Genomic DNA, 26649 nt, shown 5'->3' on the forward strand with positions numbered 1-26649 from the left:
TATCGGACATGAATCCTCCAATCGGGAATCCCTGTTACTACCACAAACAAACCAATTACCAAATTTACCAAGACCAGGCATCTTGCTCACTAGTCTGGTTTCAAACTTCAAAGGGAATCAAAAAATGATACACTCGTAAATATACAAGCCCTTCGGCTTTGGGTACTGCAGCAACCAAATCAAAACCAAGGAACCAGACAAAGTCGTGGGAGCGACCCACTTATACTTAACCAAATATCTGTCACGCCACCAGAAGACCGTCTATCGTCTCGCTTTACAAACATCAATCGGAGGGTCCAAGACAAGGCGACAGTCAGGGCAGCAGTCCTTCGTAGCCGTTGGAAAGCGGGAAGCCTCGCAGAAAAGACCTTCGGTCCAGGTCGACATGCAGGGGTCGATGAAGTGGGGGCCCTCCTCCAGAGTTTCCTCACGTGGCTCCTCGCAATCTTCGGGCTTGGACCGGTACCAATGAAGTCGTCCCACGTTGGCCACGCCAACTGAAGAACTGGGATTTCAAGTACCCAGCGGCGCCAGGGACACCCCCAAAGTCCTCTGGGTTCCCTTGCCTTGGTATACAGAGACACAGAATACTTCTAGGTGGCGTCAGAGATCAAATTTATTACCTGCAGCTAGTAGCAGAAATCCCAGCAATACAACACGGTGTACAACTCAAGAAACTGCTCAATTTTACTAAGGCGAGACATCCCTATTTATACACAAAAAGGTACATTTAAAATGCGCGCCCCTGCACCAAAATTCAACCAATAGAAAATACATGACATCACACAGCATCATATAGTAAAGCTCATTTTACAGTGTCCCAACCCACAAGTTAATATTTAGGCATATCTAAATAATAATCTGGAAGGCCCGGACAAACCCTTAATTGAAAGCGTAACCCATGAAATGAAGAAACAGTAAAGAAAAGTAGTTTCAGATAATGTGCAAGATAACAGAAACGTAAAGAAACTTAAAAGTTAACAAATGTCTTGAATGGTGATTGAGAAAGTGGATAACGATCTTGCAGGGAAATTGGCTTGACAGGGTCAATTCCAGGTGAAAGGCCAGCTTCTGAAATTAACTCCAGCGCAGAAAGGAAACCTTAGTTAATGTACACATGACCCACAAAAGGTCAGACTGCTTTGCTCGCAGACTAACTTCTGAGGCCTACGTAAAAGGCAACACCAGATGGCAGTCACGACGCATGGCAAAAACCCATGTTTAGAAAAGAAAGTCGTGCACTTTAAAAGCACGCAAAATCACAGAACCTCAAAGGGAGTGTCTGGTGGTGTATTAAAGAGGCATGAGCCAGAACAAGACTAGACTTTTGTATTCAACATTTCTGAAATTTGGCAGGGCCAGTGGTCTGAGAAAATTTTTAAACCTCGGTACATATTCTTTTACAAATTAAGCACTAAGCTTGTGGAAGACATGATAATGCTTTTAAATTAGTGCTTCAGTTAGTACAAATCAGTGACTTGGGTTCTGCAAGACTTTGACACAACAATCATTGGTGTTGAAAAGCTCCAGGCTGGTTATTTCTGGTTGGGTCGTTCTGGTTTGGTTCCCAATAGGTTGGAGAAGTGAGAAGGACGTCCTAGTATAAATTCCTATGGTAATTAAAATATTTCTAGGAGATGACAAAGGATTTTGAAACCTTCATGGCGAAAGTCAAATGTCACAAGTTCTATCAGATCACATAACTTGAATGTGTAAATCACATACCGTTACAAATGTAGTGATATCAGCTTGGGAGTATCCTAAAATACTTTGTCTAAAACTCGAACTTTGTTCCGACCTGGTCTAGTTTATGCTATTATAATATTCAGATGTAAAAAGAATGGAAAGTATTCTGTTCATTTGGTTCTGAAGATCTGTGAACTACATTTCGGATCTCATTCAATCACAAACACTGACACGTTCGGGAAAAATCTATAGCTGGGTGAAAAGCATATACATTTTTCTAAAGTCAATTTTGTAGGATTGAGCCAATCAATCTCGATTCCGAGTCAAACATTCTAAGGTCTAAAGTATCCATATTCTCAAATATTAATGACATTGACTTCTTACCCTGTTTGTTTCTGTCAAAAACGGTGTTAAAAACATTGTCTCAGCGCAATAAAGTCTAGGTGTACAAAAAGAAAAAGCCATTTGGGGCGAAACTCCATTGTATCTCATCTGTGGAGGAAAAATGTGTTGGGTAGCAGTGGTTTATTCACCAAAAGAATTGCTGACAAAACATTAGAGCTCTTGCCCCAGTGGCAGAAAAAATAGGAATAATGGCCCAGTATGCGCACAACATTCCGTAGAAAGAGGCGACGTTGTTGACACAATATTTCAGTGGGACAACTATTTTTGATAAGTATTTTTGATTTATATTATAACAATTCATCAAAAAATAGACAATTACAAACAGCAAGGTCAAGATACCTCTTACAATAAATATCATGATACATACGGTGCAATACTAGCGTCTCACTCTCTAGAATATACAGGTAATCTTGACAACTATTTTTGATGGACTTAAGCAAAAGGGTTGAATTTTGTAATCCCCTAGGGGGCACATCTAAGGGTTTCTCTTTATAACATACCTTTTAGCATCTGGCTGACACCATCTGCATTAGTGACTGCACAAAAATATGGGTATTAATTTCAAAGACTAGAATGATTATGCCTCTCCTGGAATTGTGACATTTTAACGATATTCGTGCTTAGAGTTTAAAATACACACATGCAATGGTGAGTCACAAAGATTCTGTAAGCGCGCTGCAAACCAACATTTTGTTTTAAATAGTAGAGCATACATCTTTTTTTAAGATCAAACAGTATAGTGCCTAGAGGTAAGTAACTTACCCATTTTATGAAAAAAATACTTCATTTTCATATCCTGGAAGCAATGGGCTATTTAGTCCTAATGTTTGCCGTTGTATCTTATCTTTGTTGAGCGGACAAGCTTTCCCCAGTAGAGATTGAAATAGCACATACAATCATATGCATTGTCGGACTGCCTAGTTTGGGAAATGGCATTTACACTCCGCATGTGGATTCAAATGAATAGTTGGAGAAAAATTGAGAAAAAAGAGTGAAAAGTGATTAGACAAAAACATTTTTTGGAAAACAATGAGTATTTTGATTACTATCAATGACTACAGTAACGCCAAGTTGGCGCAACTCTAGCAGTGCGACTGGTGGGGGCGAGATGACGCCCCATCTCAGAATGTAGTGATAATTTTATTGCCATTTGGGCTTGGCACTTCACCAGTCGGCACGCACTCATGAAATAAAATGGACACGTTTTGAAAAGTTTTGAAAAGCCTAGAATACAAGGTGTGCATCCTGTTCTTGTAACTGATGACTGGTTGGTCTGGCACATCTGTGCGTGGCCGGTTTTTGTGGGCCTGTTTTATGGTCTGCTGGGCCGGGGTTTACTGCTTATTTCCCTGGCATTGAAAAATCATTGCCTGCGGTCACATCCATGCTGTCTTGCATACCTTGCAGAACACTTATAGAATATGTCTTTACATGTGCAAAACTGTCCCACTTTGCAAACATGGGCCACTTTTTTTACCTTTCTAATTCACTTATCGGGGCCACTTTTATTTTGGTGCCCAGCCCTATTTTCTGTCCCAGCCCGACCCTGATCACATACTGCGCCCACTCTTGTTTTTGACCCCTGCCAGTGCCGCACTTATTTTTATTTCTTTGAAACATCACTTAACCAGTTATGTCAATGCCACCAGGAAACGGGCCTTTGCCACAGTAGGCTCTTTGCACCACTACTCCACCCATTACCTCGAGACGTCTGTATCTATAGAACTCCCAGCTGAAGACGCTCAGTAATATTAGTCCACTGCTTTTTCCTAGCTCTAAGCCTACTTTTCAGCTCCTCCTTCATGATAGTCATGTAAGGGCAGGAACGTGCAGTCCCAACATTACTGTCCACTGCCTCAGTATATTGAGGTGTGTGCAATTACGAGAAACCCACTGTGGCACGGAACTGATGATGAAATGAACTGTCCTTCAAAATGTGGTTGTGGCTCCTAGCCACTACTGCACAATTCAATATGCACAGAAGGTACGCAGGCATACTGCCAATCACCACAAGTCGCTGCAGTTTGTGCAACAAATGTGGACTTCCTGCTAAACAAAAGGGTATCAAAAGATCACTTTACGTATGGTGCAAAAATCTTTGCATCTGCCATGAGACGGGCTTTAAACCCACCAGATTACTGCTTTGGTTGCTGCGATGGCCTGGTTCAGACCTGCAGACTCACACGGTACAACAGTGTGTCACACACTATTGTGTTTCTTCACCCAGTCAAGCCGCAAAGAGCAGATATCACGCAGTGAGCTCCAGGTGAGCTGCAAAACGTTGCACTGTGTTCACACATCTTACCATCTCTACTTTGGAGGAAGTGCAAACCCTATAACCCGCACGAGAGTTTAAACCTATCCGGACATCAGCAGCAGTGGTCCTAAGTGCTTCTTATGGAGTGCTCAGCAGAAATCCCCTCCCCCCTCCTCACACAGTATGCTTTTGTGAAGTTGGTAGGGTAGGTCTGCTGTTTTACCAGCGTTACACGGGGTGCTTGTCCGTTTCCTGCCCGCCTTCCTGCGATGTGCTTACCACTGCAACGCCATTTAATGTGGAGTTTGAGCGCCCCTGCGTTGCCAAAAAGGGCGTTGTCACTTCCCGTGGACCACATTTCATGCTAGCATCTAATTATTTTCTTTTATTTTTTTATTTTTTATTTTAAAAAAAACATGTTGTCCTCATTTTTCACCTTGGTTTCATATATAACAGGTTAATGTACTCCTTTGCGCTGTCTTAGTAGATAACTGGCAAGGGTTATATAGTATTCTGTTCCGTCACCCTTCAGCAAGCAAAGGTCCTTTCAAGACCTGCAAATCGAAACCATATCGACGTGGACAATGCTGCCATCATACTTGGGGATCCAATCTTAGGAAGGCACACAAAGGGAGTAAGCCATAGCAGCGTAATCATTTGACCTGGGGAGGGGGGGGGGATGGAGGGGTGAAACCCCGGACATATTAATTCCATATAATCAAATGCCAAAATGATCTTTTGTTACGGTTCCCAGATCTTACCAAGTCAAGTTTAGACACTTGTAGGACCAAGGCTCGCCAGTCTAAAAGTGTAGGAGGATGATGGTCTTTCCACTTTTTACAGATCTCCCTTCTGGCTAATAAGATGGAGTAAAAAAGAAGATTTTTCGCCGGACTCCGCGCTCCATCAGTCACTCCCAAAATTGCAAGAGGGAGATCGATTGAAATTTGAAGGCCCAAAGATATCGTAAGCAAATTGCTGATGGAGTCCCAGAAGGCCGAGATAAAGGGGCATTCAAAAAGACATATGGGCATCGGTGGCATCCATTAAACCACATCTGGCACACTAGCATCTAATTATGAATCCAGTCCTCGAACCTGCGCGTCTTCATGCAAAGTGCAGCCAGTTTGAGGTTGTTGCCGCCTACGCAGCTGACATTCTGTTTGTTGTTAATTTATTCAGGGTGTGTTAAGTTCATAGTTTATTCACTACCATCACATACATGTCATAACTGCAGAAACTGCTACATACATCTGGGTAAGGCGGAGTGTTATATAGATGCTGTTGCACGTGCTGCACTCGACTGTTTCTAATCTGAATATACACCGACCAAAACTGTTAGAATTTTGCGGATGTTCAAGGTGTATTTGGCTGAAAATACAATGTTGGGAAGAACAGTCAAGGCAATGAATTAACAGTGCTTTATTTGCTGTGAATAATGTGATCGATGCAAATTCCAACCCACGTTTCGTTCTTTGCAGGGAACGCCATCCGTCACTGCAATGAAGAGAAAGGCTGGCTCCCCCCTGAGCTCTTCAACTGCACCACAAATGCCTTCGTCTATCTCAAAACAATGGTAAGCAACATTAGTGTTTCCTGCTGCAGAACTGACTGGTGCCCTGCTTTCTGGGACAGGGTGGACAATGCCTTGCAACCAAATGCTTTGTTGTTGATGCCAGTTACAGCCAAAGCCACCAATCATTTCCAAAACTGGCAGTCACCCCTTAACTTACTAGCAATTGACCTTTGTTCGGCACTGGTGCTCCGCTGCTAAAGCATTCTGCTACTTGTATTGTTCCGTCTTCATGGTTTGATTCCGAGAAAGGTGGCTTGAAGAGAATATACACACAGTCATTGGGACACCTTCTAGTAGTTTTCAGCTCACGTGTGCAGCCAAATTTAGCAAGTACTTTACAGTTTTATATGCATGTTTCATGATGTTTGACAATAATCGGAGAAGGCTGTCCTTCCAGGGCGAGAGCAGTACGTTGACCCTTTAACTCAATTCTAATGAAAACCCCACAACGTTTAGCCGTGCAGATTTTGTCAGCACACGCTAAAACCTGTTGGCACTTAACTTTTTCTCTGACGCAGCTGCTCACCTCCCAAAACTTTCTAGTAGATTTAAAAAAAATAGTGAATAAAATTTATTGTATCAGTCACTTTCATTATGCTAACCAAATTCAAGGTACCTTGGCCACCTGGTCACATATCACTAGATGTAAGGGAAACCCAACCAACCACTGCTACCTATAATGAGCACATCTTTACTTTCACCAACTACTCATGACGGCTCTTGCTTCATGTGTGTGAATTTTATAATAATCTGTCAAACCATGCTCCTCCGCAGTCAGATCTGGATGCTGCTAAATACTCATTTTTTTTTATTTACGGAGTTGTATATATCGCAAACTTGAGCCGAAGGTTTCGCGTATCAGAGCGCACACGAGCACCAGTTGTGTTACATGAGGACACATTCATTTTTGTTAGGCACAGGGAAATTAAGGGATTTGCCCAGAAACACAGGATGTTGCGCGTCCCTGCCGAGACTCGAACCTGATTCCCCAGCTCCAAGGTCGACCGCCCTAGTTGTTACATTAGGCCAACTCCTCTCCCAATTTGACTAATCACGTGAGATTACAAGACCATGCTCCTTCATATCACTTTGTTACTGACTGACATAGTTATTACATGGTAGCAAAGATTCCACGCGTGTACCTGTAAATCAATTTGATTGTTGAATCTTGACGGTGTAGGTACAGAATATGATGTACTGAATATCGCTTGAAAAGAATGTTTTGACCAAAATATCGAGGACCAAAATTGATACCACTAGGAATATATTTTCTATGCCTCAACTGCGCTTATACGTAACTTGACAATATATAGCTCTTCAAGGTACACAGATGTGGAGTTAAGAATCGTAAATCTATACTTGCCTATATGCATTTACCATGCATTTACCTCCTGAATATTTTGGTCCATTGTATGTTGGTCACGATATTCTTGCAACTCTATATTCAGCACACAGTATTCCGGACTACAACCCAATCCTATGGGTTATTCCTTTAGTAGTAGACACAAACCAATGGGACTTCTCAGATTTAAGCTGCTATCCTGACTGCTGCAGCTAGGAGCTACCACACATACAATTGCCAATCTAAGCATTCTTATTTCAGTACCTCTGAAGAATGTTTTTTCTGTATACTTATTTATTTTCAGCACACTCTGATATTATTAGCTCATAACCCCTCTGAACCATATAGACTGGTGTATGTTTACACTGTGTCATTGCCTTGTTTGAATTGGTGCCAGTGAGCTGCCAGATGCGAGTATGGTTTAAATTAAGCTCAAATATCCTTCTATGTGCTTGTAAGCATTGTACATCATTGCTTAATTTGACTGATATGTTAGGTGGAGGTGACATTCCATGTCTGATACCTCCAGGTCTAGCCAGCGCTATATAAAACTCTCCAAATATATAAATACATAAATGTCTGACTATGTCTGCTAGAAGTCAGACAGTATAAGAATATCGTTGATAAATACACATAATGGAGGGTTTTTTCTCACCCATTCAGTACATTAAGACAAAATCAATAGCTACATTTCATAATGTAAAAGGGTTTAGATACAATATCTACAATTTGTGATTTAAATACATTTTATGTAATTATATACATATATTCAACAGTATTTTAAATTTTTAGCAGTATTGCAGTTCTTTGTGAGGAAAAAGTAGAATGACATTGACTTGTAATCCTCACCTAGGCAGAAACATGTTGGTTATTATACAACTGGCCATTTGCCCTTTGCATAACTTCCGAATTGCTTCTATCCATGTAATATGCCCTCTCCAATGCCAACTTTGTACCAGGTTTCAGACAAGGCTATTGGTTTTCTGGGGATACATGCATTAATTCAGGATCTCAAAGCCCAGTCCCTTCATGTGTTACGTTTGTGTCCATACAGAATGAGAAACTGCATCGCAATGAAACCACGCTTAATGGTGAGAAGTCCATTCAGATTGCCAGAGAGCTGCAGAACGCCACCAACTACACCAAGCCATTCTATGGGAATGACGTAAGGACCGGGTACCAGATGCTCGTCAGAGTCCTTCAGTTTGAGAGCCAGCAACAGGGCTTCGACCTCGCGGCCACAAGGGATGTCGATTTCAATGAGGTGAGATTCTCTTTTTTTTTTTTTAAGTTTGATTTATTGAAGAAAAGGAAGTAAGAGGGAGGAAGGGAAGGGAGGGGGGAGGATAAGAGTTACAATGAGCAGATGGGCGAAGTAAGCAAAACAATAACGATTTCATGAAGCATAAGCATAACAAGCATGAGAAAATATGAACATAATAAATGAACCAAACAAAATTGAAATACATTATATCGAGGGACAATAATAATAGCACTAGGTAATAAGAACAAATCCATTAATAAGAAACTAAGAAAAGTAGAAAATCATGGAGGTTTACGTACTTCAACTGTTGAAGCATCTGGAGAGGGATGTGCAGGAGCAGAGGAAGAAAAGTAAGTTACCAAGGGCATCCAGATCAGGTCTCGTTTGATAGCTAGGGACGTGGGGGAAACGTAATTGGTATCCAGACGATGATGAAAACAGACCGCATTCCACCAAGATTGGTAAGAAACATTCGCAGCTTGCTTCCAGTTTGAAGTGATGACCTGAAACGCCACTGCTATAAAAATGTCAAGCAGAGGGTAATGGTGAGAAGAAAGGGGAAGTTCAGGTGAGAGGGAACCTAGACATATTAGTGTAGGGGAAAAGGGGGTCTGGAATCGGAGAATCTTTTGTATTTGGTTCCAAATTTGCAGCCAAAACTGGGAGATAGGAGGGCAGTGGAACAACATATGTTTGAGATCAGCAGATGGACAAGGACAGGACCAGCAAGTGGAGGATGTATCCGGGGAAAAACGGGACAGTGCTAGTGGGGTAAATAAAGTTCTGTGATAAATGAAATATAGAGTTTGGGTAGTGTTAGCAGCTCTAGAGGTCTTATGAAGTTTAGTCCAGATCTTATCCCAATAAAGTACAGACCAATTCTGAGAAAAATCCGCTTCCCAGGCAAGTTCAATTCGAGATTTCAGCCTATCCGTGGTAAAACTGAGAGAATTATACAGAGCTGATGCAGACGGAGAGGTGTCTAAAAGCAGGGATGTGGACCTAGTATCCAAAGGAATATCATTAGAAGGTGGAAGAGAGTGAAGATAGGAGATCAGAACAGGGCAAAGGGTGGTATATTGTGAGTGAGCAGAAGCAGGTAATGAGAAAAGGGAACGAAGCTCTTGGAAGGAGAGAGGTGTGTCCTGAGAAAGAAGTTGAGAAATCCAATACAATCCTCGGGAATGCCAAGTCTTCCAATAAATGGTGCGATTACGTATTTTGAGGAATTTATTATTCCAAATCGGTTGCTCGTGAATGGAGAGAAGGGAGGGGTAAGATGAGGACATATAAGGTGAAAGAAGATTACGGGAATACGATATAATTGGTGTGCGAAGACGGGATAAGGTAGACGAGAAAGACAGAAATTCACGGAAGGTAAATGGGGCAATAAAGGAGGATTCCATATTCAGCCAGACAGGAGGGTAATGTGGAAGATCAGATGAGAGCCAACGGATAGAATGTTTCAAAGAGAAAGCTCGGTGGTAATCTTTGAAGTCAGGAAAGTGAACTCCAGCTTGAGCTTTATCCCGCCTCAGGGAGGAAAGAGCTATGCGAGGGCGTTTGCCATTCCACAAGAATTTCAATAATAAGGAATCAATTTTTTTGAAGAAAGAGAGAGGAATGTGTAAAGGAAGCATGGAAAGGGTATAGAGAAGCAGTGGGGATAGCATCATCTTTATAGAGTTGAGCCTACCCCACCAAGACAGAAAAAGCGGATGCCAACGAGTAATAGCCGATTCCATTTTTTTGTAGACATAATCAAAATTTAGTTTAAGGGTGTCAGCTAAAAGAGGAGCAAACCAAACCCCTAAGTACTTGATCTTGGAAGGTTGCCATGAAAAACCTGTGGAAGAGAAAAGATGTTTCTGACAGGAAGGATTTAAAGGCATAATTTCACACTTGTCGGCGTTCAAGCGGTAGCCAGAAACTGCAGAGAAAGAAGAAACTTGTTGAAGAAAGGAGGGAATAGAAGTGGTAGGATCGGAGCAGTAAAAAAGAATATCATCGGCGTAAACCGAAAGTTTGACTTGATGTGAACCAAACTGAAAGCCAGAGATAGTGTCGTCTAATCGGATTTTAGTGAGGAAGGGTTCCAAGGCCAAGACAAAAAGTAAAGGGGATAAGGGACAACCCTGTCGAACCCCTCTGTGTAAAGAAAAATAATCTGAGGACATACCATTAGCGAAAATAGAGGCTTGAGGGTCAGAGTAAAGTAATGAAATAATAGAGATGAATTTGGGAGGGAAACCGAGCCAACGTAGAGCCTGAAACATAAAATCCCATCCAATTCTATCAAAAGCCTTTTCCGCATCTAAGGAAATAGCTGCAAAAGGAAGAGACAAAGAGGAAGCCTTGCTGAGAATGTTAAGAAATACCTGAGAATTATCGGAGGAGAGACGTCCTTTGATAAAGCCAGATTGTTCAGGACCAATAAGATCCGGTAGAAGGGGATCCATACGAAGAGCTAGTATTTTTGCTAGAATTTTATAATCGGTGTTAACCAAAGAAATTGGTCTATAGTTTTTGCACAGTGAGTGGTCCTTGCCTTCTTTGGGGATTAAGCAAATTAAAGCTTGCTGAAAAGAACCACTAGAGGAGCCTGCTTCAAAGAAAGTACGAAAGAGGAGTAAAAGTTTAGGGAGAAGAAGAGAGGAAAAGTGGCTATAACATTCAATAGTAAAGCCGTCAGGGCCTGGGGATGTACCATGTCGAAGAGAAGAAACAGCATGCAAGATTTCAGAAAGTGAGATGTCTTTGTCTAAAGGGAGGAAATCCACATGGGAGACCGAGGGCGATGGGAGAGAATGAAAGTAAGAAAGGAGATCGTCAGGTTCTGGGACTCTTTCAGGGGTGTATAAGGTGTTATAAAATTTGACAAATTCGTTGAGGATGTCCTTATCTTTAAAAGTGGAGTCTCCCGAAGAAGTCTTAATGGATTGAATTTTTGTACGCTCCTTGCGAATCTTTAAATAGTTGGCTAGAAGTTTCCCCATTTTATTTTTACCTCCATAATATCTGCAGTTACATTTTAGCAGTGTGTTAGAGGCAGCATCAGTCGTGAATTTGTTAAAGGAGATTTTCGCTTCAATAAGTGATTTAAGGGAAGATTCAGATTTAGAAGCATAGTAAGTTTGTTCTAAAGTTTTAATATCGGCTAGAATTTTCTTTGACTTGGTCTCACGAAGTTTCTTCCGTTGAGCTACAAAATTAATAATAAAACCCCTAGAAGCTGCTTTAAAGGAATCCCAAACCATAACAAAAGGTGAGTCAGGAGTGTGATTCAACAGAAAAAATTCCTTGGCGAAGGCTGTGAATTCTGTACAAAAAGTGGGTTCTAAAAGTAGAGCATTATTAAAGCGCCATCGGCCAGGATGGGGAGAGAATGGGAGTAGGTCAAGATCTACAAAAACTGGGGCATGATCGGAAAGTAGGATAGAGCCAATTTCAGAACGGATAGCGTGTTGGCATAGGGATTTACTGAGAAAAAGATGATCAATGCGGGATTGTGATAGGTGAGGAGGAGAGAAAAAGCTGTATTCTCTAGCATCTGGGTTACACAATCGCCAAATATCTACTAGGGCATTGTTCTGAAAAGAGTTTACAAATTGAGTGTGCATCCTAGAGTGAATAAATTTAACTTTTGAATGGCAGTCCAAAAAGGGGTCAACAATCTGGTTACAATCTCCACCGAAAAGGATGTAATCCCCAGATAAGGAAGATAGCTTAGTAGAGATAGAGGGCCAAACGGATCTATCAATCCCAGTAGGAGCATATACATTAAAGAGGGTGAGTGGGATATTATCTATGAGTAAAGTACCAAGAAGCCAACGGCCATCAGCATCACATTCATGAGTAATCGAGGAAACATTTAACTTTTTATGTAGCAAAATTACAACACCATTTTTCCTAGTTGTCGTGGGAGAACAGAGAACATGACCCACCCAATAACGTTTTAGCTTTAGAGCTTCCGCCTCAACAAGATGAGTCTCTTGAAGGAGAGCAATGTCAGTCTTAAGTCTCGCTAAATGTGAAATAACCCTTTGTCTTTTAATGGGATTATGCATGTCGTTACACGGAATTAAATAGGTGAAAGAAAACAACTAAGAACACCATGCTTATTAATGCATTAGCAATATAATAAAAAAACGGAGAAAAAGAGAATCCAAGTGATAAAGAAATAGAGAGAAGAAGAAATAAAGAAGAGAGAAGGGTAGTCGAGGGATAAATTGAAAGATATAGGAAGAGGAAGAGAAAGAGAAAGAGAGGAACAGAAACAGACAAAAAGACAGTACAAGTCCAAGACGAACGACTGAAAGACATACTTACGAAAACTGAATAAGGAAGGGGATGGTGGTGGCGGGAGATGACGACGAGAACAACCAGAGCTGACATCCAACCATTAGTATTAGAGGTCCAATGGGCGTAATAAGAGAACAATAGGAAACATCAGGAGGCAGTTGAACAGGGAACATCTAAAGGAAGAAGAGAAACATTAGGGAAAATGCAAGAATTACAGCACAATACGACGTAAAATAGTATAGAACACAAGTAAAATTATAGAAACAATCGTCATAACAGGAAACGGGATGAAAAAACAGAACAAAACAACGTCAAAAGAGAGAACGCTTAACCACAATGCAGCGAAATCAAGAGGATGACAGTCAAAAGGCCACTCAGCCAGGCCTGGAAGTATCCATGACATCCGGACTCTGTCGACGAAGGAAGGCTTGTAAGACCGCAGGATCTTCATACGTGGTTGTTTTGTCTTTATACGTAACCTTGAAGAGGCAGGGGTGTAAGAGACCGTATCTGGCATTCAAGGCTCTCAACTGTGGTCTAAGATCCAGAAACTTTTTCCTCCGATCTGCAGTAGCCTTGGAGACATCCTGAGACAGATAAAGACGATGGCCTTCCCACATGATTTGTTTCTTGAGTTTGGCGGCTGAGAGGACCTGCAGGAGGTCGGTGTATTGCAGGAACAGCATGATTACCCCTCTAGGTTTGGTAGCAACCTTGGGGCCAAGTCGATGTGCTCGCTGAATATTAATGGAGGATAAGGCCGGTGTGTCCAGAATTTTCGCAAGAAAAGATTGGAAGAAGATGGTAGGGTTGGCCCCTTCTGTGAGTTCCGGAAGACAATACAAGCGCAGGTTGTTCCTGCGGTTCCTATTTTCCAAATCCTCAGTTTGACGCCTAAGTAGAAGGATCTCAGCCTCTATGGAGGGAATCCGGGAACAGGTAGAGTGTAAGGAATCCGAAGATTGCTCCAAGGTCGTGACACGTGAGTCCAGAGATGACCACTTCTCCTGCATGGCTTGCATATTTTTTGTGGTGGCGTCCATGAAGGGCCTGAAAGCCCGTAGTTCTTCCATAATAAGGTCCATGGAGGAAGACGAAGAGTTATGACCAGGAGATGGTGGGTCTGATTTCAGACGCTTGGATGAAGTCAAAGAAGCTAATGCCTTTCTTTCAGTTGACTTAGGGATGGCCCCATGGGTAGAATTCGACTTCGATGACTTGCCTTCCTCCATTTCTTGGGTAGGTGAGTCAGAGTCAGAACCTGCAGGTAATTTCGGCAAAGGTGTGAGCTTCAGAGTGCGGAGTTTCCCCATGGAAAGCAGCCCGAGCCAAGGGAAAAAGGAAAAGTCAGTATAAGGCAGGGAAACTCCTTAAAATAGGGAGAATAAAGCAGATGAAAAAGGCAAAAAGGTCAGCAGTAATCCTGAGGCGATGAAAGTTAGCTGTGCGCAGGAGAAGTAGATCAGCAGAAGTGGAAACAGCTAAGCGGAGCACTTCAGGAAACTGGTACAATACTGTGATGGCTGTGAAGTAAAGCATACATGAAGAGAGCTGAGGGGAAAAGTACACTGGCCATGAGTCGACTGTGTGGAAGCAGACGTTGAAGATAAAACTGCCGGATGTGGAGCTTCATTGGAAAAAATTAGAGAAGCGCAAAAATAATGGCAGCAAAGCGCTGGAAAGGCACATGTGGTAACAAAGTTCCATAATAGTGGAGATGGAAAGTCGATAATAAAGGAGAAACTGCGCAGTAGTCACAAAATGGCCTCCAGGAGCAATACAGATGAAGCAGGAGGAAAAGGGCGCCTTAAAAAGCTGTTTGCGCAATTATTGAGGCTTACCCATGAAGGACTTCCGTTGTTTAGTACTGCGGTGAAGTAGGAGGGTCGAAGAGAAGCATTTGTGCGTGAGAGCCGGCGGCCGTGTGAATGCGCGACTGGCGCACAAAATGGCGGCTGCAGCCGCGAAGGCGAGACCTCCTCACGACGTCCGTGAAACTGCCGGGAAACAGTGAGGGCGCTGGGCTCACCTCACGTTCCGGTCCGCGGGGCTGTGCTCATATCATCGAAATATGAAAGGGAAAGTGCCCAAATGACAAGAGAAGTAGCGGTCGGTGCCGGAGCTCCCGGTTCACGCCGCCATCTTAGCCGGCGTCCAAGCCACGCCCCCGAGGTGAGATTCTCTTAAGGTTTGTATTTCATCCTTCACAGCTTAATGTAGTTGAATGGAAAGAAATCTAGTTTTTTAAATAGAGAGGAAGTCAATCATATTTTTCTTTGTAATCCATCATTACAGATAGGACAGACCTAAAACAAGGTAAAAGTTTGCCTCTCTGAAAAGCTTCTCCTGCTGGAAGGACCAACACCAACTAAACAGAGGCAGAGGGAGCCCATACTGAAATTACCTTTAACATTGTATAACAGACTCCCCACTTCATGCATGCTTTAAAAAGCGGATTAATTCGGAATGAAATATGTCTGCTGTTGCCAAGTTACATATCTGAACTCAGGAGAGTTGTTCTAATCATGGTGATTATGTCCCCAGGAGATAATAAAGAAACAAATCACTATAAAAACCTTAAACCTAAAACATTGAATTACGAGGCCACTTTGTGAGCTCCTGAGGAAAGTGCTTGAGTGCATGCTCAAAATCTAATTTGTTAAGGATTCTTTCCTGGGCATCAGAGTCAAACCCAGAAGAACCAAGCAATACAGTTGTCTTCAGCAACAACCAAGGGAGTAAATTACAGGCAGTTCCAATCTACATTAACCAACGCGTACCCCAACGATAAATATGGTGCTTGAATACCCCCCCCCCCCCGGATGAGTCTCACACTGGGTGGTCTCAGCCTGTACAGAGCTCCAGTGCATTCAGGTTTCTTCCTATTCCGGCCTATAGACTCTTCAGTAAGCTGGGACGCCAAGGAGTTCTTGTTTTCTGGACAGCCTTCATTTATTCAATGAACGCCGTGTTCACCACATCACTGACTCATGAAGAGGTGCATCAGACCAATGGTAGTATATTTTCATCTAGCCTAGGAAGTAGAATACTATCATATCTGGAAATGAACTAGCAAAGAAAGGCGGGCAGAAGGGAATGACGGAATCAAAGCTCCAATTCCAAATTACAGGGAAATGGCGCTGTGTGATGTATACTCCAATAGTGGTGGAAGTTCGTTCAGCAAATGTCCTCAGGATGTTACCTCTGAGAATGTCATAGAATAGACTCCTACGATCAGGGCTGGTTCAGGGAGAAAGCTATATTAGCAAGCGCCCTACTGTGGAGCCACCAGGAAGGGAGTACCTGATAGAAGAAAGACACACGTGTCTGCATTTTTGGTACCATAATGTCACTTTCCCTATTGGACTCAAAGTGCTAGGATCAGCCGCGCCTATAGATGACCTACTTTCCACCTGGGAGAGACTAGGCAAATATATTGTCATATCATCTTAGATGCCACCTGGCAGTAGCCCGCGTAGCAACAGTATCCATGGCCTGCTTTTGTTACTGCTTGTGGCAGGGCCTGAAAGCAGACTGGATCCTGTGTTTCCCTTCTGCAGCTTGCTCTGTTTGCCCTTCCCGTAGCCCCTCAGATATAAACAGATGAAACTTAAGGGCAGAAAATGAGTCAAGAGGTTAAACCAGTGATGACACGTCCAGGGGCGTGTATTACTCCATTTTTGGCTACCCCGGGGCTTTAACGAATTTTTTTTAATGATCTTTGCGCAAGGGGACAGATGGTTGGTCACATTCCAGAAGCATTCATGCCAACAAAATGGAACTGGTTGGCCTCCTCTTTAACCATATCCATGTATTTTAATGGAGCTAGGTCACAGAGAGCAGGCAACCATTCAGCACAGGAAAGGGATGCACAAAGGAATAGGTGCTGTGAGGCTCGAGCTCTGATTGCTGTGTGCTCCGTGTATTTCTAAGTCAAAGACTTTTGTAACTCATGTTCTCTGCTCTGCATGGGTATTAGGTTCCCCGGTGACCTCCTTTCAATGAATATTTTCTGTGTTTGTGAAATGGAGTTTGCAGGATGCAGGTTTATACCTGAAGGCACCGCTCGCCTTTCCCATGTTCGTCAGACGGCGAGCTGGTGCAAAATGCAGCACTCTTAACAAGCGGACTAGTTTAATTAAATGCCTACAGATGTGAGCGATAAAACATTTATAGAGGCTGTTTGCACTGCAATGTCTTCAGGGGGAGGGAATATGATCAGGGTGGAGCTCAGTAACAGGCAGGAACAAAAAGGAAATTGACTAAACATCGTCCAAGATCCCAGCTTTATTGTAGGGATTATTACATAGTTATTGAAGACTACTGAATTAACTTTTGGCAAGTTCAAAACCATACTTGCCATTTCTTGAACAAAAACTCGACTAAACTCTTGGAGCGTGAAACTCTAAACTGTTTTTTACTAAGAGCTATACTCAAGATAATGAGTGAAATGCTTCACGAAAAGTGAAGCCATTGAATGAAAGCACATTTTATAGAAAACAATTGAGCCTTAATAAAATGTTGAAGCACTCCTCTCCAGACTGCATCAATTAAAACACAAAAGAATAGCTCTGGCATGCCTACACTAGCCAACAATCAAAGATTCAGTTTCAAGGCATTGTGCTCTCTTCATGTGGCACTTGATGGAGGTGCAGTGGACACCTTCACAAAGGGGTAGTCAACCCTACTTACTGTTTAGATGCCAAACCTTGGCCTCCAGAAATATCTGACAGGCTGTGGCCAAGCACATTGGTAGTAGATCTTCGACACAGCAGTTGCGACACTATGAAACTGCAAACCCTTCCATTCCAGGATCAGATTAGACTGCCAGAGATTCTGCAGATGGCAGGTGATGTATTTGTCCCCCACGACTCTAGCCTGCAAATGGCCTGAAAGACTGAAGAAAGGGTCTGTGTATTGTCCTCAGTCCTGCCTTACTTGGAAATGCATTGAAGGAAATGCAAAGTCCCAAATGTGCTCTCTAACTCACTAATCCAATACATATATAGAAAAGGTGTACCTCGGGGAGCATATTTGTTTATATACATGCAGAAGCCATTCCTTGACGTCCTTCCTTATACCTGAACACTACAAAGTTTGAGAGTTGATAGTAGGCGTTTGTTTTCTTTCTGAAAATGCACAAATATCTCCTTCTACCCTGCCCTTTCACCCTTTATGTTTAATGATGTTGTACAGTGCATCATTCTAGTCATCCAGTCGGTTTTGGTGCACACTTGTTGAAACTTCAAAAATGTTTGCACTGCTTTATACCATTCCTTCTGTTACTCCTACTTCCTGCAGTTCTGAAATGTTTCTTCAAAGCATATCACCATAGAGTTTCTTTGTGGAGCATTGCAACAGCTGAGAGCACGTCTGCTCACATGTTTACAATAAATGGGGTCTGTGCAACAGTTTCAAAAGATGACTGGCAAGTATCCACCCTTTCTAGTGAAGACAGACTCCCTGTTACTTTTTCCCTCTCTGAATCTTTGAAGATATTCCTTTTGAGAGCTTTGCTTTCACTGACTTAATGTGTCAGAATGACACTGTACCTGGGAGCTGGACACAAAAGGCTTAGTGTCAGGGCTTTGTCCCACAGTTAAATCTGCAAAGGTATACAGATTTTCCAATGACTTCTCACTGGTAACATGCAGGAGCTGGGCGCTGAACAAACAAACCTGCTGTGATGACTAATGGGGGTAGCTGATAACAGGTGCCAAGTTGAACCAATTTCAAAAGTCATTGAGCTGCATCGACCTGGTTTAAAGCTTATAAAACAAATGTAGGCAAAGTCAAAACGTCTTTCTTATTCAAAAGATATTTGCTTTTCCCATGTTTTTCAGCCATGCTTATGGCTGGTGATGGTGGGCAACAAAGACATTAGAGGCTGGGTGGGAGGCAACGCTCAACGCAAATAAGAGGAGGAAGGTGGGAGGGCAACGGGACAGTAAAAACAAAAAATCACTATGGTGCAGGCTGCTAACCTTGGTGGGTCTTTTCTGGAAGAGGCCAGATTAACCACTTGAAGTATTTGAGTTTTGTTTTTAGGCCCCTTCTCTCACTGGTATTGATGTGATTTCTCCATAATCCATCTTGTGCTGGAAAGCAAGGCAACTCTAACTTCGCTCATAAGTCTCGATTGGAAAGAGTTTAACGTGGATCAAATTTCAATAGTTTCCACTTGCGCCTAGATATTATTTTCATGCAATGACTACATATTCCATTTTTATCAGAAATTAATTAGGATTGTGAAACAGGATTTTTTGCAGTGAATTGTGAGAATGTGATATTTTGAACCCACATGATAGTGGTGCTTCTCCATCAGTAACAAGGCCACTTGCCTATTCATGGTCAATTTAGAATGTTTCAGTAACTATCACTTGTTATCGTGCAGTTATAAGATGGTGGACTAATCCCACGTTACTAGGGCTACACCCTGATGACAGAGGGGTTACAGTTTTCAAACCATGCACCTGTCTCAAGGGCAGCAGAGCCATGCTTCAAAGCACAGATCAAGAAACCATAGGTCCAATCAAAGTGAATACTATAGTACATGGGCTAAGCAAGAAGGATTTGTTACAATCAACATTAGTGTCATTATGACCATGTCTAGGTCATTGTGGCCTATCACATGCATATCAGACTTTATTTCAAGATGTGCAGGCGGTAAAACACTGGCCCGGCACAACATTAGGACTCTAAACTACACATGCTTTTTATGCACAGTTTAATTACAACCAAAACAGCTTTTGCACGGTGATCGTAACATTTCCTGACATGAATAACTTAATCCTGCGTGCTTTCTGCCATGTTTTTTAGACACTAAATTGGGTTCACGTTAACCCCTTGGGCGCGGCCGCGATTCTGCGCCTGTGCGGCACTTTTAAACAGTGGGCGGTTCATGACGGCCCCCAGCCGTCATCAGCACATGCCCACCGTGATGCATTTCGGCCGGGGGCCTTAATCAGCATGGAAGGGGTTAAAACTGGTTTTGGTTCTTTTGCCTGTTGTAGGAGGTGCACTGATGTGGTCTGCACTTCCCATAATCACAGAAGCATCCATCGAGTATTCATTCACTTCGAGGGACTTCCTCAGTTGTGGATGCCCTGTGTGTCTTCATGGAGTGAAAAGATCTATTTCACCCTAAACTTTTTTTTTTTTTTCTAAGAACCAGCAGACTATCTTTCGAAGAGTGACCTTGCATTCACTTTATAATCTCTCATGCCTTGTGTGTCCTTCTGTGTTTTAAGATCACTGAACGGGCTACTTGCTGCATATTGTGTAGTTTTTGACATAAAATATATTCAGTCTTTCTATCAGTGAATCTATGTGAACCCCTATGGAACTAAAAAGTAATTTTTCCGCATAGAAAATGAGTCCTATTACAAGTCGGCCTTTGCAAACTCCGATCTTGTTTTTCTTCCATTGTCTGAAGATTAGCCAGCAAGCTGCTGTGATCTTTCAGCACCTGGCAAAGATAACCTGCTTAGGGATCTACTGTTGCATATGTGAGGGCTGTATCCCAGCAAATCCATGTTCTGGGTCCTTTGCCAAGGTTGATAATAACAAACTCAACCGGATCAGTCGCAAGTAATCCATCCGGGTGCTGATTAAAAGGTGTTCGCTCTTTGATAAAGTTGGGAGAAGAACATGCCTGAAAGATTGGTGCGCTTAGTGAATGGTATGTGCTGGATGCATTTTTCCTCCTCTTGTCTGAAGTTGCTTGACACTAGTTCTATCAAGGGCCTGATTACAAGTGATTCTGGACTCCGCCTCAGTACTCGCATATCCTGTAGTACTGATATCACAGTGATCAATACTTCTGGGATGCAGAAATACCGGGCCATAATCAGTCAATCAGCATTTATAAAGTGCAACACTATCACCCCTAGGGGTATCTGGGCGCTCTGTCTCCGACGAAGTGCCAGGTCTTTAGTCTCTTTCTGTAGTCTGCCAGCTAGGGGGGCCTTTCAGAGCTGGAGGGGAAGGTTGTTCCATGTCTTGGCTGCAATGTAGAAGGAGCAGCCACAGCTGCGACTGATGCGGGGAGTGTGTGCAAGGGCGAGCGAAGAGGCGCGCAAGCGTCTGGAGGGTTGGTGGAAGTTCAGTCGATTGTTGATGTAGGCAGAACCAAAGTTTTGTATCATAAATATGGGATTACCTCCGTCCACTCACACCTTTCGTCAGAGTCGTTCAGGTGGCATGTCAGAGTTAAAAATTAAATGCCAGTGAGGGCTATCCTACACTTTTGGTTTTCAATATCGACAAGATAATCGAACTGTCTGCCGAACTTATAATTACTCAGTGCTCATACTGGTGGTCTGAGTTTCTGCACTCAGAATGGGACCTAACCTTCTAATGCTGACCATGCAGCTGTCCTTCTTTTCTAACCTCTGCAGAACATCATCCAAGCAGGCAGCGCAATTCTGGATCTTGAAAACAAGGACCACTGGGAGCACATCCAGCGAACGGAAGGAGGCACAGCCCATCTGCTTAAACACTATGAGGAGTATGCCAATAACATGGCGCGAAACATGAAGAGCACTTACATGAAGCCTTTTGTAATTGTCACCCCCAACATGAGTAAGTAGCTTTGTAAGGAGCTTGAGGCTTGGGAGAAATATTCATATACTGTTGCCATATCAGCCGAAATCCTATTAAAAAAAAGTTCCATCTACTCTTAAACAGATTGAGCAAAACATCACTGCACATTAGTTAGTGGCATTCCACATGTTTATTAGTGACATCAAGTGTGTGTGTGCAGGTGTTATACAGGGTGTGATAACACAATCTGCAGTGTGGTTGAGTTGAGCAGTCCATGGGAAGAGTATTGTATGTTTTGTTAGAACATTTGTTTCCCTTTGAGGAAAATGTGTGAACATTTGGGCAAATAATTAGCCTCTGCTTTTTGTGTGAATTGGAGTCAATCTGCCCAGCGTTTTTTCATAATTTCCCCAAAAAGTGAGGTAAATATCATGTATTGATAGTTGACCGTCTGCAGAACTCCAACTTAAATCTAAATTCAGAATTCACTTGGCTGTATAGAGCTGGTCATTTTGCTCAATCCACAACATCCAGGGTGTACAAACCAGGGGAAAAGATTGTGGGCCCCATTGTGGAGGCTAGAGAGAATTGAACGATTCTCCCAGGGGTAGATGGACAATGTCCCTTTGGCCCTCGAAAATATAGCCAACTTTAATCATATCAGCAGATGCAACACCTAGTCCACAAACCAATATTGAAATGCTTTGAATGCCTGAGTGTTTGGGTTAGATGAATTATTGCCCTTCACTCCCCTGACCTTATTGTAAACTGGGCACTGGGAATTGTATGTAGATGGCAATGGCATTGGTTTTCACATTTGGGATGGTAATCCCAAGACTCCTTCAATGTGTTTTCGTAGACATTATTTGTATGCCACGTCTGCCAAACTGCCCACTGGTTTTGAGAGCTCAGGGAGTAAGATATTTTGCAACATTAGACATTTCCTCTTCTGTATAGGAAAGTTAAACCAAGAGAAGGTGGTCTAGAAAATACATTACCTTATCTGTTTTTTGACATTTTATGCATTCCTTATCTTAGTGCGTTTTAAAAAAATATATTTTGTGCATTACTGAATTTAAATCTCTGTAATAATTTAAATACAACATTCTTTTGAAACAGTTATTGCTGTCGACATCTTCAACAAGTCCAATTTTTCTGGAGCCAAGATACCAAGGTTTGATGAGATTAATGAAGATTACCCCAAGGACTTGGAATCATCTGTTTTGTTTCCTGACACTTTATTCAGACCATCTGATGGAAAAGGTAAAACACACAAGCAGACTTGTTGTCCAGATATTTATGTATTCATTTTTTATGGTAATGTACAAAACTGAAAAAGGTGATTGAAGCTAAAATACTAGGCAATCAACGTTGAAACCACCATAGATAAGAATGATCAAAAATATATTTTACTTTTAGATCTTCTGTAGTGAATCTTTATAGACATGTGACTGCCATTATGCCTTTATGATCTCTAATTGTCTTCAGTTTTTTAATGAAATTTGAGAGGCAGATTATAATCCATGTGGTAGCAATTTTAGCCCTCACTTAGGGCAACTGGTCGTTGACCTGGCTTTTGCTGGTCCCGTACTTAGGCCTCCCCTCTCTATTCAGTCATCTGTGATCTATTTCTGTCTCTATTTCTCAGTCTGGTTGTTTCCTTCATTTGCTGGTTAAATGTTGTTTTCTATGTTGTAGAAGTATTTCTGTGGTATGTCATGTGTAGTTTGGATTCTGTCATACCCTCTCCAGTATTCCAGCAATGGTGTTCTCATCGCCATTCTTCATACATTCACTCATGCACCGTTTGATTTCAAACTCCCCCTTTCAGCCCTTATTGTGCATTAAATCTGAAGATTTAAACCTATTTTTCTTCTTTCTTTTCTCTCTGACTAGGAATTCTTTTGCATACTAGATGGGTTTGATCCTCGCTGAGAGGCTTGACCGTAAGGTTTTATTTATTTATAACAAGCCTATATAGAAACGGAGGGAAGATCTGTGTAGTTGGTTTATATAACATCTATCTATAATAGATTTTGGTTAAGTGCAAAATAAATTAAGCAAGTGACCCAGTATCTTTCTGTTTGGAAGGTTGCTCATTAGATCTAACAAATGAGGTAAAACCGCTTGGCAAATCTGATTTTAAGAGTTGGAAAGGTCCTGATTTTTTTCAAGGGTGTTGTTCCAGAACATGGGTGTTTAGATAGTGTAATTAACACTTTTGGTTACTGGAAAAGGTGTCGTGTCTTGGTGTGAGGCTTCTTGGTGGATTAATTCCATGTACATTACTAACATTATCTGCAACTATGGCATTCCAGTTGATGATAAAGTCATGTCATAATGTGTAGCTTTCAGAAGTCACTTGAGTATGTGTTCTGATATTTTGAAACATGTTATGAGCAATGTGGTTTTCCTTCAATTGTACATCAATGTTTTTGTGACTAATCAATCTAAAACCAAACTGACTGCGCAAAAGAGGCTTCTGGATGCTTGCCTAACGCATACAACTGTGATGATTTGGATGGATGGTCTAGAAAACCTACTTTTAAAATATGCCTTCAATGAGTCGCTCCTTCCAACATATGTAGGATATGACATACAGCCATGTTACATTTACAGAGCTTCAGAGTGATACCCTATTGTACCCAGTTGTTGGAATTTCTGATGACTTGGGATTTTCAGTTTATAAACACTGCTGTAGTAAAATCCAGTTAATAGGAGAATGGGAATTATCTCCTCCCCAACGCATTTCCAGTCCTCTACAGGATCCTTTACATTTCCCATTTAAGGATCTGAAATGCCTTGTATATGGAAGAACTTCCTTGCCATACATTCACAGTGTTGCAGATCGTCCACTACAGGTTACATAATTGATTATTTTTTCTTACGTTCCAGATTGGGACACCTTTAATAAGTCCAACTGAAAAGAATAGGGCACGTTGGAATGATTTGGATGTTTTTGATGCCCCTAAGAGTGGTGGATGTGACCACTAGAGCGAGCTATACAATACAAAGCCGCCTTAATCATTTTCTGGAATACAGAAAAAAAGTATGTTTGCCCATGTCATGTTGTTGGCTCAGCAGAGTTGGAAAAACGTTTGTGAACTACGAATGGCATGAGAGTTTGTTTATATGTTCCTCATCACTTGCTCTTGAATGAATGGTTGATATAATTTCAGAAGACCCTGAACACAAGCCTATTCAATTTAGTCTGCAGTGTGTGCTCTCCAACACTTGACCAAGCAATGAATTGCCTGGAGGTTTCATATCTGTATGTAAGCGATGGTGATGATGAAGTAAGAATGGAAGATCCAAGACCAGATCCGCACATTCTTTAGTTATCTTTGTTGGCTTCATCAACTAATTTTGTTTAAAAAGTCCCCTCCAGTTTGCAACATTTTATTCCAACAGAGTACTCATGCTCTGACTTTTATATGATCCATAGGTCTGGTGTGTTGAGATAGTGTTATCAATCAGGGGCAAATGAGTTCATTAGCTATCTGCCAGTCAAATTGAGTATAAAAAATCACCACACCCTGACATTCCAAATGGTTAATTTACATTCTAGTGGAAATGCACACTGCCATGCTTTAATACAGTGTGACTGTAGAATTGATTTGAAGACCTAACTTTCACTTTAAAGTTATGGTGTAATAGGACACTCAGTTGCTTCATTGTGAACATCACAAGTGTGTATATTGGCACCATGAAGCCATTACTAAAACGTATTTTCTTGTAATCCTGAAAAACTTTACCTTCATTTGGGATTATCTACATATTAGCATGGGAAATCATTGGCATGGTCTGATCAGATATGGCAGGGAGAAATGTAGTCATTTCTGAAATTTTTTATCCAGTGGCGAATATTTACCAGGTGTCCAAACAAATATCTTCCATTCTGCGAGAGCTCCTTTGAGCCAATTCCATTGTTGCAATTTAAGCACTAAATTTAAATATAACAATTTATGTGAGGTGCAGAACTGTCAATGGATAAGCTTTAAAATGTTTGATAAATTCTGATGAAAATGCTTATTTCTATGCTGAGAGGACCGGATTGAACGAATCGGGCCTCTGCTTCCACTTCTGCTGCAGTATAACATAGACTTAGAAGACACGCTTCCTCATTTTAAACTAGAAGAAAGGTTAATAACTATGGATCCACAGTATAAATATTCCATCCCTACATGTTCTGCTATTGGTAAAACATTACTTAAACTCTTTTCTTTCCAAGTAAAGATTGATTGAGTCTAATATATTGTAAGTGATGGCAGGTTTTGTCTCTTCACGCTATGGCCCTCTTTACAGATTCCCTAGTGCCATATTTACTGCATCTGGTAAAATGTGATTGCTTTGTGGGAATTTCTCGGGTGTGGGAAATACCACCCAATTACAAGTTTTTCCCCGATAATGAAGAATAAGGTGGAACCAAGATCTGCATGTGTCCCAGTGTTTCCCAGGTTATTTCTCACTGATCAATATCAGCAGGTTAGACTTTCTGAAAGTTTTCTGAAGTATGTGATTTTTATTACAATACTCTTAATTCCGATAGAGGCGGTAACAGGAGTTGCCAAACCTATTGCAATTTAACAGCCAGTGAGTGCCTATATGTATTGCTTAGTGGCGTAGTGACCTGCCCCAAGATCTTACTCATGCCATTGAAAGCATAAACAGGAGGGCAGATTGCTTCATAGTCAACTGGAAGAGTTTTGATATTTCATTTGCTGAGGGGTGTAAATCATTTCTAGCAGGATTGCTATCTGTGCTAGCCCTAGCTTAGATTGATGAGATGGGAAGTTAGAAAAAGGTGTCTTTGTTAGAAGAAAAAAAACATTGAAATATATAAACAGACTTAGTGGTTAGAATTCTGGATAGGGTTTATTGAAATTTGTTAGCCTTCTAGACCTTGAGACCTTTCTATTTTTGGAACACAAGTAAAGTGCACCATCCTTATTTAATTGAAAACGTTCATGAAATGGGCAGAGGAAGAGAAAGGACGTTAAGAGACATGGGTACCATATTAGTAGATAGGATGCAGTGCACAAAAAAGGTAATAACTATGATAATCAGATGAAAAGACTTAAGTAGGTTAGTGCAAATAATCTGAACATTCAGGCTGAATTTGATGACTGCTCTGTCGCACAGTAATTTAAATCTCAGCAAAATTTAATGAGACCTTTCTTCATCGAAGCACAGAGACTCCAAGGTATGTAGCAACAAATAATTTTGCTACAAGTCTGCTAGGCACTTAGTACATTTCTGTTTCACATCAACCC

At 41.6% G+C, this 26649-nt stretch overlaps 1 protein-coding gene across 3 annotated transcripts in view; it reads left to right on the forward strand.

The window, feature by feature from the left end:
* CELSR1 (cadherin EGF LAG seven-pass G-type receptor 1) overlaps positions 1-26649 on the forward strand; it is a 543153-nt gene that overhangs the window by 444594 nt on the left and 71910 nt on the right. For all 3 annotated transcript variants that reach the window (XM_078679766.1, XM_078679759.1, XM_078679776.1), the window contains exons 17-20: positions 5830-5924; positions 8321-8530; positions 21232-21415; positions 22496-22639. In XM_078679766.1, coding sequence (XP_078535892.1) covers positions 5830-5924; positions 8321-8530; positions 21232-21415; positions 22496-22639 — 633 coding nt within the window. The remainder of the gene's footprint in view (positions 1-5829; positions 5925-8320; positions 8531-21231; positions 21416-22495; positions 22640-26649) is intronic.

The sequence above is a fragment of the Lissotriton helveticus genome, chromosome 1_1, assembly GCF_964261635.1.
Source record: "Lissotriton helveticus chromosome 1_1, aLisHel1.1, whole genome shotgun sequence".
NCBI classification, from domain to species: Eukaryota; Metazoa; Chordata; class Amphibia; order Caudata; family Salamandridae; genus Lissotriton; species Lissotriton helveticus.